General features: G+C 36.9%; 2 protein-coding genes across 2 annotated transcripts in view; one reads left to right on the plus strand and one right to left on the minus strand.

Moving 5' to 3' along the window:
• COL4A4 (collagen, type IV, alpha 4) overlaps positions 1–8,874 on the minus strand; it is a 68,788-nt gene extending 59,914 nt beyond the window's left edge. The window contains exons 1-4 of the mRNA XM_009890267.1: positions 8,831–8,874; positions 7,355–7,394; positions 7,108–7,149; positions 5,202–5,279 (exon numbers count right to left, since the gene is read on the minus strand). Coding sequence (XP_009888569.1) covers positions 5,202–5,279; positions 7,108–7,149; positions 7,355–7,394; positions 8,831–8,874 — 204 coding nt within the window. The remainder of the gene's footprint in view (positions 1–5,201; positions 5,280–7,107; positions 7,150–7,354; positions 7,395–8,830) is intronic.
• A 412-nt stretch (positions 8,875–9,286) lies between these two features.
• Positions 9,287–15,361, plus strand: part of COL4A3 (collagen, type IV, alpha 3 (Goodpasture antigen)) — a 69,240-nt gene continuing 63,165 nt past the window's right edge. The window contains exon 1 of the mRNA XM_009890279.1: positions 9,287–9,328. Within this exon, the coding sequence (XP_009888581.1) occupies positions 9,287–9,328 (42 nt within the window). The remainder of the gene's footprint in view (positions 9,329–15,361) is intronic.

A 15,361-nucleotide genomic window follows, 5' to 3' on the forward strand; every position in this document is an offset into this window, starting at 1 on the left:
AGTTCTGTGTCCAGTTCTGGGGTCCCCAGTTGAAGAAGGCAAGGGATCTGCTGGAGAGGGTCCAGCAAAGGGCTACGAAGATGGTTAGGGGATTGGAACATCTCTCTTATGAGGAAAGACTGAGGGACTTGGGTCTTTTTAGTCTAGAGAAAAGAAGACTGAGGGGAGATCTTATTAATGCTTATAAATACTTAAAGGGAGGGTGCGAGCTGGATGGGAACAGGCTTTTTTTCAGTGGTGGTCAGTGACAGGACAAGAGGTAATGGGCACAAACTTGAATATAGGAAGTTCCATCTTAACATGAGGAGGAACTTCTTTACTTTGAGGGTGGCATAGCACTGGAACAGGCGGCCCAGAGAGGCTGTGGAGTCTCCCACTCTGGAGACATTCAAAATCTGCCTGGATGCCGTCCTGTGCAACCTGCTGTAGGTGACCCTACTTTGGCGGGGGGGGTGGACTAGATGACCTCCAGAGGTCCCTTCCAACCCTGACCATTCTGTGATTCTGTGAAATGGAGGAAAGGTTTCACTGTCTGTTTGACATATCAGGAGAAAGTTCAAATCACAAATTTTATAAGACACCAAAGAGAAAGAGGGAGGAAAACAAAAATCTAAAACAATGTTCCTGTTTGCCTCTAATTAAAAACATTGACTGCTACTGCCTCCTGGAAGACCATACATCTTGACAGGGAAAGAAGAGACTGGAGAAAGTCTCAGTGATTCTGGGCTGGCACCAAGAATCATGTAGAATGCCTACTGGCATATATACTTTCACTAATGACTTTTTCGTTGCATTTATCTGTTCTATAGTTCTTAAATGAGTATGTATAGTAGCACACAGTATGCACAAAGAGATTTAACAGCACAGTTTAATGGTGTCCTATAGAAGAAAGAGTCCTTTTGAGTTGTGACATGAAATAAAGAGATAAATAGTATAATGTAAAACTAATTCTAACAAGGCTGTAATCCCAATTAAGCAGAAGTCAAACTCTCATTGTGATGTGGACAACCGTAACGATAACAGAATGGGCTATACTACTAGCAATAGAGAACAAAATGTTTTTCAGACAGTGATTTCTTGCTAATGAATAGTAGTGCAAATCTGTTTATAGCACAGAGTTATCTAAGGGTGAGAGAAATAAAAACCAACAGGTACACAAGCTCTTCTAAAACCTCATATAGCAACCAATATATAAGTATTCTGGTTTTATATAATATTAAATACAAGTTCAGCTGTTTGCTTCTACTTTTCTTCCAACTTGCCTAATTTCAATACATTCAAGTGTGGCCATGGCCGTTTGCTTTTCTTACTCCCATGGTCATCTTTTCTCTAGCTAAAACCTCAATTATCTTGTTCACTTACAATGAAGAAGGCTTTCCATGTTAACATCTAAAAGATTTTCAAACAGGCAACTAGAGGGCAAAGTCTTAATTCCCATTGCATTCACAGTTAGCTGCATGGTTTTCTTACACTGCCCTGGTAACCTCAGCCTTAAATAATCATACTTAAACTGCATTCAAAAAAATGGATAGAAAGAAAGGTCATTATGCCAAAAACAGTAGGGCAAGATTTGAGGTCCTACTTTCCTATGGAAACTTCAGAGTATACCACAGTCCTGACTGTCATTCTATTAACTCATAAATCTCTATATATTTGAGTTTAATTTTAGGTGTCTATTCTCTTATTACCCGAGATTTTTACTATTTTAGCAGAGAGATGTTAAGGATAAGGGCTACAGTTACGTCATATACAGCTTACAATGTTTTTAGTTTTACAAAATGTGAACACACTGCACTTGTCACTGTTAATTACAAATAAACAATACTGATTTATATCAGCTCTAACACTTTTGTTCTATCTTAATTTTAGTAGAAAAAATAACTATAAGTCTGCTCCAAACATAGAAATAACCTGTTTGTTCCCTTTACTAGCCGAATTTCCAGTGGGCAATGCTTCCACTGAAAGTCTAAAAAGGAAGATAACATTTTAAAATCTGTAAAATGGCAATGTCATCAAATACCCATCATAGTGTTTTATATGTCAACAAAAACCCGTCAAACGGAACTAGCAACAATATTTTCCTCACAGTCTGCTGACAAAGTGAAACCCTTATCAGATGGGCACACCTTATCTCTGAAACTATACAACTGCCGTTTTATCAACAGACAGATATTCTGACTTCTCTAAAAATCTCCTTTTCATTAGTGTGTGGAGAAGGATGTAGGGAAGTGACCATTAGCAATGTGCAAAGCAAACTGCTTAGGTTCTAATTCAGATGTTAAACTATCTATCACTTTTAAGTTGGACCTATAACATCTATCTAGCACAAAGTCTACATGATGATACAATCAGCATCTTTCCTATGGATAGTAATTCCTATGCATTCCACCAGGTGTATTACAAACACTTCATTTTGCTAAATAGCTTCTCCTGCAGTGTGCTTTTTAGGGGAGGTAAAAGTTAACAGAAACTTTCCATTGAAACTGGGACTCTGTTTGGAAGTATTCAGCCAACAACAAAGATTCAGAATAACATATGAATCGTCATGTTCCAGCTAGACTAATGAAGGATTTGGTTGCAGTTCTTGGAAGAGTTTGAATAACATGTTTAATCAATTCATAATAAGTCTGACCTTGTGTGTTTCTAACATAGTTGATACCTTCGCAGTACAGTAATGAGACAATTTGCCCTTGCTTCTCTGTAAGTCTTAGATTACCAATGAAAGATCATGAAGGGAATACCCTACATCTGACTTCCTGTGGTAAAAGAGATTAAAAAATAAACAAAAAATAAAAATAAAAAATAGGCGGACTGGTCTACATATATCAATGTAACTCAATACATATACTGATGTAGCTCACCTGGATGCTTTCTCATTCAGCCTATGCAAAAGCCCCTGATACTGCAGTTGGTTTAACAGAGCTGAATCGAGACTTGTTAACTTTGAGGGCTGCTATAAGGCTGGCATTCCAGCTGGTCTGGATGAGATTATTGTTCTATTGCCTTTTGCCAGCAAGTACATGAATCTTCTAGAATCGCTTTCAGCAAATGTTTGCTGAGGGGGCCAGCTCATCCTAAATTTTGACCGCTAGCTTGTGCTAAATAGCGAAAAGAGAAAAAATATGATGCTAGGCAACCAAATTTATACAGTTGCCCTTATCTCAACTTATTTACAGAGAAGGACTATTTAATAAACTGTACAGTTATGAAATTTTAGGCTTGCATACTGTACAATGCCAGAACTTTCAATTATTATTTCTTGTACTTTAAAGACAGGATTAAGGAAGATGCAAAACTCCGAGGAACCAGCCTGGGAGCAGGATTCAGACAGAAGAGCAGATAAAGCAGATGTTTTGCATTCTAGGAAGCTAACAATAAGATAAATAAATCTTTTATTTTGTAATGGGTAGTCTCCACAAAAGCTAGGAAAGCAAAGTTAGTGTGTCAGAGTGTAAAGGGAGAACACAGCAAAGTTTAGAAATCAACAGGATTGTAGGATGAAAAAAAACTTTAAGTAATCCTATAGAAAATAATTCAGCACCATACATTAGTATAGAAAATATTTGCAACAATCTATCTGAAGTGTTGTTTAGTTAAGCATGGGTCTGATAAGTACTTCTACTTCTAGCATATTGATTAATAAAAATGATTGCGTGAAATATAAATTCATATTATATTGGAGAGACTTTATCCATCAGTGCACATATGTATTTCACAGCTGTTTCAGAAAACGGTACAATTCTTAGTCTTACATTTGCATAATGATATTAAATTTATATTGAGATATTTATTACACTTATTTGGCACTTAGATCCAGATCCTTGGAAGTACTTAGAAGACTAACTGCAAATGCATGAATCATAGTTCCGTTTACCTGTGGTGGGGAGGACAGCTTAGGAAAGAGCCATAACGACTGCAGTGATTATTTACTATTGACTGATTATGGCATGTAATTCAGAACTTCCAGGCTACCGACAGAAAACCAGAATCAGGGAAATTTCCTCTAGTTTCAAAGTCAGTTGTTTTTTAATGGCACATCAGATCAGGTTTTCAGTATCCAAAACAGTCTATTCAGAGAGACACTGCAATGCTGCTAGTCAAAATACTTTTCCTGGGATGCCCTTTTGTTAACACAGTGTTACAGAGATAGACGCATCCTAGGCCCCTATTATGAAAATCGTATGGCATGGGGGACTTTCGTATAGACATAATCCTGGAGGATTAGGATAGGATCCAAGGACACCAGGGCAGTGATCATGACACAGCAAAGCGTGCAGCTAACTGCAGAAGCACAGGAAGGAAAAGGTGTGTCTTGCTTTTGTAGAGACTCAAGTTGTCACAAAAACAAATGGGACATACAGCTCTTCTAAAAACTGATCCACCAGGTTCAAGCTTTCTAACCCTAAACTTTAACACTAGTGCTCTGAAAGAAAATAATTTCCATCACTAACTGACAATTTTTCAGTTGTTCACTAACCAGAGCATATACTTAAATAAGTACTTTCCTCATATGTTTAAACTGTTTGCTATCACTATATAGGTAAGTATTTTGAGAAAAAACAGCCCAGATGACAAACTATTCCTCACTGGACCATATTTCAATTAACAAAGACCAACATGCACAGTTACTAATTTTAGTGTATCATATGAAAACGCCTTAGCTTCATTCAATGTTTTACAATTATTTATATAAGGCAAAGACAATTCAGATTTTTGTTGTCCTTCGTGCATTAAGCTAGTAAAGTAAGTCTGCAAGCTTTTCCAGAAACACCTAACCCAAATAAGAAACACCTAAGTTCTCATAAAACTAGCAAATGGCATAGACAGTCTCTTTTAACTAACCTAGTAGAAAACGAGCATAGATTTCTAAACTTAATAAGTATTAAGAATGACCTTTGTCTAACTATTAGATTGATCTCAAAGAATCCTTAACACAAAAAAGGCTCCACAATTATTACAAACCTAATTTATCAGCAAACCTGTTTACAAGCAATTTTAACTTCCTTCGATGATAGCCGTACCTCATACCAGTGTGAGAATTATGCTAGTTTGCTATAGAGGCTTGTTTATGTCTGATTAGTGATTTATTGAATATTGATTTGTTGATTTACATCAAGCATATTGATTTTAAAGAATAGCAATGTGCACAAAATGAACAGTATTTACAACAGTAATTATCATTAGTTCTAATCATCACTTACTCTTGATCCTTTTTCTGGAAAGCACCGGCAAACTGAACAATCCTGTCCCCCACATGGTTCAATATATGCATATCCTCCCTAAAAATTAAAAGTTTATGGATTTATTAATATGGAACAGACAACAATCACTTCATCAAATATTGTCAGCTGGATATTTTGTCCAATTAGATGATTTTTAAGGCAAAAGATTTGGCTACCCTTGCATGCCCACAAGGCAATTTCCTGGTGATGAAGAAACTTAGCATAGCAGCAAACATCAGACTATTGTGCAGGCCTTCAGCTTGACACATGTGAACCTTTTCCAATGCTTTCTTAATAGAATACACACATCAATACCACATTTAAAACCTTCCTAACCTTTTTGGACCTCTCATCACCATAAACATGCTGGCAAAGTAGAGGCAATAAGCAAAAGCTTGTTACTGTTGCTGTAGAAGGTGAAAGACATTACCTACAAGTTATGTTAAGTAATGCTAAATATTACAGCTAAATACAACTAAGGAATCAGGCGGCATCTAGAAATATTTTATCTGAGTCAGAATATAATTTGTAATAATGTGAAATTTGTAACCCATCACATTAGGTTAGGAGATTGTTTAAATATGATTAAATGATAAAAGGCGAAACAGGCTGAAGAGCAACAAGCTCACTCAGCGATAAAGCCTTGTATTTAATTCTTGTCTATTAAATGAAAAAAGAAGTATGTGAATGGTGTAATTAAGCATTGCCTATAATTAATTTACTTATTTCTTGTATTAAAACTTTCCATCATTGTCCTTTTAGTAGCAAAGAAGTGACTACTTTGTTTCATCAAATTGCAATGAGGAAAAAAAGTATATTTGAGAAGAAACTAAAACATGAAAAAATGTGAATTCAGTAATTTATTGTGTGGTAAGTGAACATGATTTGATTATTCTTTTCTATTAACTGAAGTGTAGTATTAAACATATACCAATTATACACACCATAGGCATTAATAAACTCACATAGATGGTTGGAATGTCCACTAGGTGACATTATTTTTTTGGCAAAATTGTTTAAATGACCAAAGTGGTTTTGAAATGGATGACAAGGACTTAAAAGGTTTAAGAACAATTTAGGTGGACAAGTAAACAGTGATAACATGAAAATACTTGTACAGTGTGGATTTAATTTTTATCAAGGTCAACAATGTTTTGCTACTGATTTTAATAACCAAGAGAGCACAATAGGTTCTTACTTCAATTTTTCAAGGAGAAAACACTGACAAATATTAGATAAGGAGGAAGAATTCTGTTCTTTCTATCTACAATATTTGTAGAACATCTAGTACTCCCAAACCTCAGGACAAGGGAGTATGATGGTCTCTCTCACAAACTGCTTCTCTTTTACACACTGGATTTCCCATGAAATTACTAATCTATTCTGCACTAGTCTCTCACCTAGTTATTAAAAACTTGCCTCTACTGGAATGTCAATGGGATGCAAGCTTCTAACAACATGTAAGCTGTTATCCTTTGTTCTAATTTAACACATTTATTTTTAAAAAAACCTTCAATTTTCAACAGTTCAACTAAAAAGGGATGACTTTAGGATAAAAAAAAAACAAAAAACAATAAAAACAAGCTTTTAAATATTAGAAAGAAACAAAGAGAAACGACTTGAAAGAAGTTTCAGTGAGGGCATTGCAAACATAAGGTTAATATGAAGGACAGTACAGAAGAAAATAAAGCAGATATTGAGACTATGATATGTGAAATTTTGGTTTCAGAGAGATGGGAGGCCAGTTTAAGATCTAGGCTCTAGGCTAAGATACAGAGAAGGGCCTGAAAGCTAGAATGAGTATGATATATACTATAATGTAGAGCCATTGAAGTGAGTTTGTGAGGAAGAAGATGGACTCTGTGCATGAGAGAGGTTCTTTTACATTCAGCTTTCCAGAAGCATCTAAAGATGCCAAAGTCAGAACCTAGAAGAATCCAAAAGACAAAATTACAAAATAGTTAAGCTGAGCAACAGGAACAGAAAGGAAAGCGAGAACTGCCGAAATACTGAAAAAAAAAATCACAGTTTTCCCATAGAACTATACGTCATTTTAGTGTATATGGTGTTACTTGTTTGGACTTTACCATCATATCTATCACCTGTCTAAAGTAAATACCAATGTCACTTACCCCATCAATTTCTTGTGCTGAAAAAACAATCAGCAGCCACCTGATTTAAAAGAAGCAGAAAGCTAAATTAAAACTAAACTTCCAACACTGGACCTTCTCAAAAATGTAGCCTCTAAAAAGTGAGACTGTGTACACGTGATTAAGTCCTGTTTAGGGTGATTAGTTAGTAAAAGAGTAAATTTATAAGCGGTATACACCATCAAGAAATGGTCAGCACATGCTATATATATTTGTATTTTTGGATTCGTGAGACTGAGTACAAACAGGCATGAATAAGACTATGTAAAAGTCCTTATAATTTCCCCCTTGTAACCTATTTCCAATCCCACAATTAGGAATGGCCAGAGAAACCATTCCAGACAGATTTCTGTACTTCCATGGACACCATGAGGTGAAGCCTGACCACAGATGGAGGTGGTCTGCATCTGCCTCAAAATAAGTTAGCTGGTGCTGTTTTCTTTTGCTCAGAGAGAGAGTGAGAGAAGGCAGGGAGCAAACCAGCACTCAAAATAGCCACATGGTTCCAGAGCAGCTGCTGGGGAAGCCCAGCTCCATGCCAACCATTGCTAGTGATGGATTATAAAGTTGAAATCATGTCTTCTATGATTTCCACATGCAAAAAAAGAGCATAAATTAAAACAAAAAGGTAGCCCAAAACTTCTGCAGCAATACAGTAAATAAGCATTATTATTAATTATAATGTTATACTAACATTACTAACATTATTATACTAACAGTAGTAATATTATTATTAATGAGAGCTAAGGTGCTCAACCATTATATGAAATGATTAATTAGATACGACCATAACATACAGACTACTGTGTATTATTCCCCAGGCTATAGTGAAGCCTGTATCAAAATTACTCCAACCCTGCAAATATTTAGGCATTTAGTAAATTTTCCAAAGTCCTGTTGAGATCAAACTATTTTTTCTTTATTATTCACATGGCCAACTCTTTTGAGCACTGAGAACTGTGCCAGCAAACCCACAATTACTCTCCCTGATTATTAATTATTCATAGATTCAGCCTGCAAATTATATACTATATACACTGATATATACTGATAAATCCAATACTGACAAATTTAACCTATATTAGACATTTTTTATGTATATTTACACTCTACAATTTTTAAACCTATGTTGCCAGCTACTTTTTTTTAAATACACAGATTGCACAGAAATAAAATATTTATGAAAATAATTAGGGGTAACTGAAGACAGAAGCTTGTACCGTCTCTTGCCAAATGAGAAACAAGGGACTGATTAAACAATGTGAGATTGCCAGATGATAAGCTACAGCAGTAAATGGTGGAGAAGGTTTGTGCATCCCAGTAGTTCATCCTTTAATGCATTAAGTAAGTTTGTGTAGAAAGGATTTAACTTCACAGGAACACTTCAACCAGGTAGCAGACAATAGGATTGGTTTGTGCTGTGATTGTTACTATTTTAAGGCCATTTTTGCTTCTAACCTTCTGAACTTGGTCTCTGTAAATATCTTTTCCTGTATCAACATTGGCCAGGTGCGAGTTATTTCTCATTTAACAAAATGCCAAGTTCTCATGAAGCCCTTGCACAACTGAAATGGAAATCTGATGATGCTTTTCTTGATGCATGGTGCTGCTGTCTCCCCTTCTTCCACTTCATACATAGCAGGCATATGTTTGCCAGATTGTTTTCTATCATTTCAAAATCCCTGCCTCCTGAAGCCAGACAGACGTTGCCTATGTACTCAAATCAGCACAGGACTGTTCGAGGTAAGTCATTCACAAAAACACAGTTAAAAAGGCAAGAAGAGCTACCTGGGAGAGATGGCTGGGATAGAAGGCTGCTACACTGGGAAACACCTGAGTAACAAGTAGCCTGGGTTAGCACAAACCAAATAAACACAAAAAAGACACCAGAGAGAGTTCAGGCATATTAGCACAATGGAAGACTGCCTAGCAGCAAGGGTGTCGGGTTCAAGCAAGGTACGTTTGCTGGACCAGGTTCCCAGGACGAAAAGCATAATTTCACATTCCTAAAGGGCCTGGTGCATGAAGTTTTGTAAAAACCTCAAGCAAGAAGTAAAATCGCACTGACTTTTCCTAGAAGATATTATAGAGATGGAATCATTGATCCCAACACCACTCTGAAAATTCCTGGCCACAGTGATCCTAATCTTCTCCGAAGGACCATTTTCCTCCAGAAAGAACTCCTGCCACAGCTGTTAGCAGGTACTTCCATCATAGTCTCTAAAATTTTTCTTCATGTCTTTTAATAATTCTCCCTCACCTGCAACATTATTCTGGGACAGGCATTCAGGTTTGACTTGGGTCATTACTTTTTCTTCTCCAAATATGTTGATCACTAGAATATAGGAATATCTTTCCTTTTAAAACTGACTTAGAATTATAGCTCCTGTTTCCTACTATTTAAATAGTGAAGTTCCTGAAATTCAAATGGTATAAACTTATAGACCAGAAATTAAAATCAAATACAATAAATTATTGTATAGGCTTATCAAATTTATGAGAGGCTACAAATGATTTAACTGATGATTTCTTATTACTGTTAAATTGATAGCTAAGAATATATCTCAGTGAATCTGGTTAAAAAATTTAGCAATCTGTAAAACTCACCAGGCAGCTGTGATAAGCCACTTAATCCGTTCAAACAAATCCTTTGTTAATGCCATTCACGCTGATTGAGGATCTGTACATGCAGCACTTTTTTTTTTCCTTTCTTTTTTTTTTTTTTAAACAGCAGGTCGTCTCTTTCCTTCTGTTTGTGGATGCTCTATAAACACTGTTCCATACTCTTGTTATTTTCCCCTCTGAACCTGTTTACATTAAAATATACATCTGATGTATAAACATGAATGATTACTGGATAACCAAAATATGTCTTAACCATTTACATATGTCATACTGCAGAGCTTTATGTTGGCACTATATTACATTATTCCTATTCAGGCCGCATTTTATTTTATCAGCAATCCAATTATTTCAAGGGAACTATATATGAAATTACAGATCAATACAAAAAGGGTTCAAGATTTCAGCCTAGAAAAGAGATAGTCTTCACTCAGTGTTTGAAATAATGAACAAAGAGCATGTTGCGTCATTATTTCTTAAAAAGCTATCATATCCACCATTTTAGCTAAAGGTATTAAAAAAAAAAAAAGTGACACCTGTCTACAATAAAGACCTAATGAACTTAAAAAAAATAATCAAGAAAATATTGGCTATACTTCCAAGACGGTGTGTTCTGCAAACTGGGTTGGACCAGTGTCTGTGTGTACATCTGAGCAAAGGAGGACTATGAATGCAGAAGTCATCATAGAATGACAGAATCATAGAATAATGGGTTGGAAGGGATCCCAAGGATCATCTGGTCCAACCTTTCTTGGTAAAACCATGGTCTAGAGAAGATGGCCCAGCACCCTGTTCAGCCAAATCTTAAAAGTGTTCAATGTTGGGGAATCCACCACATGCCCAGGCAGATAATTTTAATGGATGATTGTTCTCATTGTAAAAAATTTTCCTCTTGTGTCCAGTTGGAATCTCCCCAGGAGTAACGGGTATCCATAAATGTCATATGCATTTTCAGCTCAAGAGTTCTAGCCTTATGTATGGATACATGACAATCATTGGAAATGTTACCCAGATTCTTTTAGCTTGATTTTTTAGACCATTTTCTCCACAGCTTTTGCCAGGATTTAGGAAGCTGGAAGCCCTAAGCGCAGGACTGAACAGAGGCCTCTACAATCCCAGTCAGTCAAATTTTGCATGCATAAATTAATACCCAGTACATCTATGACCTGTGACTTAGGTCCAACAGCACATATGCAGTTTATGTGTAAATGTGCTGCATCAACCTTTCTGTAAGCTCAAGCTTCACAAATCCAGAGAAATGGCCAGCTCCTGTGCAAACTTTTACATCCCCCAAATAAGAAAAACGCTGTAACCCTTTGAAATAATGCCCATCTGGCAAATTATTCACACTGGTTATTTCAAACTGAGGGCTTAAGAGGCTGGGCTTTTCCTAGAATAGCACAAATTATTACAGGCTTTTATTTTTTAGTGTGGTAGTCTTCCAAATGTGGGGAGGTTAATTCTGAGGTGACTGAACACTGACTAGAGTGAACTCACAGAAGTTCGCTTCCTTTGGAGAAGTCTCCTGAGTAAGCAAAGACTATCAGTTACTGACAAGAGAGCAAGGACATGAACCTGCAGCAAACTAGCTGCTCTCCGATTGCTGTTCAACAAGCAGCTATCTTTTCTTTGTAAAACAAATGAGTGTACAGTTCCTGAAACATTACTGTCTTTCTTTCTATTAGATACTGCAACACCTTTCTAACCAAAACTAATCTATAAATAATATTGACTCCTATGTGTGCACAGTATATTCATATCCCACCGTAGCAAGAAGACACTTTGCAAGCTACCATGCAATGACTAATGAATAAATAGCCTAAGGGCAGCCAATCCTTGCTGCAAGATCACACCCTACATGTACTTTACCGTACTCCATTCATCTGCCAAATGTCTCTTTCCATGCCCCAGTTCCCCACCTGTAAAAAAAACAAACCCAAACAACGCTCCTAATAGGAATATTATTGGAATATTACATTACTACCTCACTGATTTGTTACATTAATAAGACAAATAATATAAGCAAGATTGTAGGGTAATAAAATACTGCAGGGACGGATTGCCTCAAAAGGAAAATCCAAGCCAGTCATAAGGTGTTAGACTTTGCAGAAATTTGTTCCTGTTGCTCACTGTCCATCTCATTATTTAATTATCCAAACAGCTTCTGAAAATGAAATTGAAATTTGGTACATTTGCTTTGTATTAGCAGAGAACCTTTTACTTTAAAATTAAAATCCATTTTGATCCAACCTATTGACACAGTTTGAAATCATAGTTAATGCATGCGTGGAAGACTTAAACTGCTCTGCTTGCTATTTCTCCATGGCTATCAAAAATTCATCATTTTCTGAACAAGTTTCCTATAGTTTGAAGTGTTCAGCAGCCAGTGCAATACTATAAGGACTACAAAGTGTTTTATAGATTGATATATCAAATTGATCTCATGTTTTATACTTTGTAGTAATCACAACTGTTACCTCAATAGAATACTTACCTAATTCAAAAGAAGAGAAAATATCCCCAGGATAACACACTCAATACCACCAAAGGAATAGGTTTTGTACAAGCAGCACCAAACTCAGCTCATAAAATTCTCAAAAGCCAGAGGGGGGAAAGCTGGCACCATAACATAACCTAGGTGTTTATTTTCTAGACAAGGACCAAGAAGGAAGACAATTGCATTCTTAGGGACTCTGGTAAAATAAGATCACTGGAGATGAGCCCCAGTTTGAGGCAGACACACATCTACAGCTACTGAGGTATAAAAAATTAGAGCAGCCCTAACTTTATTCTTATTACATCCAAATAAACCAATATCATGCGTAACAAGACCACTGAAGTTGCAAAGTCAAGGATTCAGAAGTTAGGAAATAAAAATTAGGGTTGTGTGCTCAATTTTACTGTGGTTCTTTTATGCATATGATTAGGACAGTCATTTTAAGTACAAGAATGTATATGCTGTTTTCCATAGGGCTTCTACCTCATTCATGATGGATGGATATATTCCATTCCTTTTCCTTAAACCCTAATTTTTCTTCTACAGTGTCCAATGAAACTTTGCACCTTATACTAAATTCATACAACTATAATGTTTCCCACAAAAATATTCCTTGTCTGTAAAAAGAGAAAATACTGTTATCCTTGTTTTACCATAGAGAACTCAGGAAACAAAATCAAAGCTAAAATAATGAAGTAACAATTACTGTGAAAAAAAGCCAAACTTTAATTTGTTGCGGCTTTCAATTGCTTTCTAGTATTAAGGTTGGCCTCTCTGTTGTTCATGCACAGATGTTTTTTTGGTAAAGTACCTCTACAGGCAGCTGCAGGTATACATTTTGACACAACTGATGTTAAGCCTGCCTGGCCTACTGTTTTGCCAGACAAGGCAGTCTCTTTGAGTTTGTAACTCTTGGAAGGTGTTATGGACTACAACAGTGTCAGCAACACAGTCTGCATCAAGGTTTCATACACTTTCCTTGAATGGATGGCATCAATTATGATAGCAACGAACAGCAGAGAGAACATCAGTGGCTGATCTTACCCTTGTTCCAGCTGAATGCTACTCTGAAGTCACTTATCTGTCCTAGAGACTCACATAAAGGCATATATGCTTTTATGTGGCAATCTCATAATACAACATTACTTCCTGGGTCTTAACTACAACACACGCACAAGTACCATCCAGTTGGGCCATACTATTTAGCACCCAGCTGCTCAAGGTCAGTGAAATAGGTGGTACTGGGCTAAGACTGGGCTTGAAGAGGACTTTTTTTAAAATGCTCTTTCTGTTGCATCTCCCTTGTTAGCACTTTCCCATCTTTGCTTTGAGCTTGCTAACTACTTCTTTTGAAATTTCCACACAGGGTTTTCATCATTTGAAAACTAACTCAACACCTTTTTATTATAGCAGTGTCTCATTCACTAGGTATTCTGCATATATTCATTTATTTCTTTAAGCAGTGGTTTGCCTGCTTTCTTCTGTTTCTTCCAATATTTTTTTGACCTAGTATTAAAGAGCTCTCCTTTTAAGTACTATTGTCTTTACTCAGTGAGAGTTATACCATTCATCCTGCATCTGAATTTGCATCATTGCTGAGGACTGACCGCTCTCTTCCACTGTAGTCTCACGTGCTCTGACTTTGTTGTCTCAAAGAACCTTGCACATTTTGTTTTCACTTTTGTGTAAATGAGTCTCTGCTACATTCTAACACCAGTTCTTCTAACATTAAATTCCAGTGGTAGATTTAAGTACTTGTAATTTATAGGTGCCTATGGCTTATGAACAACTGTAGACACCTTTTTTGTCCTTATTACAGTACTCCATCGTAAAAAATGTATCACTGTTACAGTCGACAGGTTTAAGAATCTGACAAATAAAATGTAACAGTTTAGTGGTTTTATCCCTAAGATACCATTACCTCTACATCCTCACCATCAATCTGGCTTGAAAACAGGGGATTGTTTCACCTTTCTGTCTGTACTTGCCAGCTTGCTCTCACTGATGCTTGATATTTTAGAGCCAAGGTAATAACATTTGTGATGATGTATGAGATCTTTGACACTGAACTTATTGCTCTGCTCTTCCAGAGATGTGTTCTTGCTGCTAGTACCAAACTTGGGGCCAGTAGCCTCTACTAACTAGCTTTCACAGTGGATTTCATAGGCGGTTGACAGTACTGTCTACTGAATGGAGATCCAGCTCTGTTCTCATGCCTGCAAGAGAAGCTGTTTTACAAAGCTCTGTGGTTAGCTTTATGCTCACGAAAGGTTTTAGATTTGTATCTCATGAGTAGTCCTAAATAGATTTCTATACATATATTACATTGTTGTATATTGTTGCTTTTTCTGTGTCACTTGTAGAGCTTAACAAAACCTGTAATGCAGGATTTCCTATCCAGCATTCATGAACACTACAGATAAGGTAAAATCGCTGTGGCCAGCCTGGCCAACATAGTTTCTAGGTTTGCACCAGCTCAGAACAGCCCTTTATTTGGTGAGATGTTACCTTAAGCATGCATTACTTTTGTTAATAACATAAACATCATAAACTTTACATACTGCCAACACTTTACAAATCACAATTCCATTCAGAAAACTTTTGTATCACGCTAAGCTATGTGGAAAGCCTGAGGAAGAAACATTTCTCACCGGTTTACATTTATGCAGTGGGCAGCACTTTGTCCCTTCTTGGTCTCCGCTGCCTCACTAACAGCACCCTTGAGGGAAAGGAAAGCGTTGCTGTAAGGAAAACACTGCTGTCAGTGCCCGGGCGCGCCCGGGGCTGCGGCGGGACGGCGCTGAGGCCGGGGCTGTGGCCGGCTTTCCCCGCTGCCGCCTCCCGCGTCGCTTCAACCGACCCCTTCTCCC

This window comes from Charadrius vociferus, unplaced genomic scaffold, assembly GCF_000708025.1.
Source record: "Charadrius vociferus isolate BGI_N301 unplaced genomic scaffold, ASM70802v2 scaffold650, whole genome shotgun sequence".
Classification (NCBI taxonomy): Eukaryota; Metazoa; Chordata; class Aves; order Charadriiformes; family Charadriidae; genus Charadrius; species Charadrius vociferus.